The sequence below is a fragment of the Meleagris gallopavo genome, unplaced genomic scaffold (genome assembly GCF_000146605.3).
Source record: "Meleagris gallopavo isolate NT-WF06-2002-E0010 breed Aviagen turkey brand Nicholas breeding stock unplaced genomic scaffold, Turkey_5.1 ChrUn_random_7180001951786, whole genome shotgun sequence".
Taxonomy (NCBI): Eukaryota; Metazoa; Chordata; class Aves; order Galliformes; family Phasianidae; genus Meleagris; species Meleagris gallopavo.
In genome coordinates, this window is record NW_011212902.1 from 1 (window position 1) to 896 (window position 896).

At 62.4% G+C, this 896-nt stretch overlaps 1 protein-coding gene across 1 annotated transcript; it reads right to left on the reverse strand.

Annotated features, from left to right (window-relative positions):
- Positions 1 to 185: 185 nt before the first annotated feature.
- LOC104916946 (putative tRNA (cytidine(32)/guanosine(34)-2'-O)-methyltransferase) lies at positions 186 to 891 on the reverse strand (the record flags this gene model as incomplete). Its single annotated transcript, XM_010728020.1, has 3 exons — positions 186 to 466; positions 567 to 650; positions 780 to 891. Coding segments are annotated over 3 exons (462 nt in total), but the record flags the coding sequence as incomplete, so codon positions are not given.
- Between the last annotated feature and the right edge of the window lie 5 nt (positions 892 to 896).

An 896-nucleotide genomic window follows, 5' to 3' on the forward strand; every position in this document is an offset into this window, starting at 1 on the left:
CAGTAAGGACCAACACAGACCAGTAACCCCATAAGGGTCTCCAGTAAAACCCAGTGCCCCCCCAGCGCCTCCCAGTCCATCCCAGTTTCCCCATAAATCTCTCCCAGGCCATCCCAGTGCCCCCCAGTCCCTCCCAGTATCCCCAGTCCAACCCTAATCCCTCCCAGCTCCCCCTCCAGTCCCTCCCAGTATATCCCAGTCTATCCCAGTGCCCCTCCCATTCCATCCCAGTGCCCCCCACATCCCCTCCCAGTATATCCCAGTCTATCCCCGTGCCTCCAGTCCCCTTCCCAGTCCCTCCCAGTGCCCCCAGCTCCCCCCCAGTCCTCCCAGTATATCCCAGTCCCTCCCAGTGCCCCCACCTGCAGAGGATAGGTGCGGTCGGGGTCGTACGCGCTCAGATCCCCGCAGGCCACGAAGGGAACGATCAAACGCGACGGCCCCGACAGCTCCGACAGCTCCAGAACTGATGGGGAAGGGGGGGGAGATCCAAATACACCTCAGTGCCCCCCCAGACCCCGAAAAACCCCGAATCCCCCCCAGATGCCCTCCCCCCCACGACTCACCCCCATCGGGGTCCAGCAGCGGGTTGTCCATGGTGGGCACGTAGCCCTCGGGGGGGCTGTAGTCACGACAAACCACGAACGCTTCTGGGTTGTTGTGGTTTTTGGGGGGGGGGTGGGAGGGAAGAGGAGAGAGGGAGAGAAAGACAGTTTTGAAGTTTTGACCCCAAAATGGGGGGTTTGGGCCCCAAAAATCAGAGCTTCTGGGCTCCTCACCGATGCTGGAGTTGCGGCTGCTGCGGGGTTTGGCGCAGGTGACGTCGGTGAAGAAGAGGCGCAGCTGGGAGTAGAGGAGGGGGGGAATCCTTCCCACGGAAAATCTGCGGGGGGGCA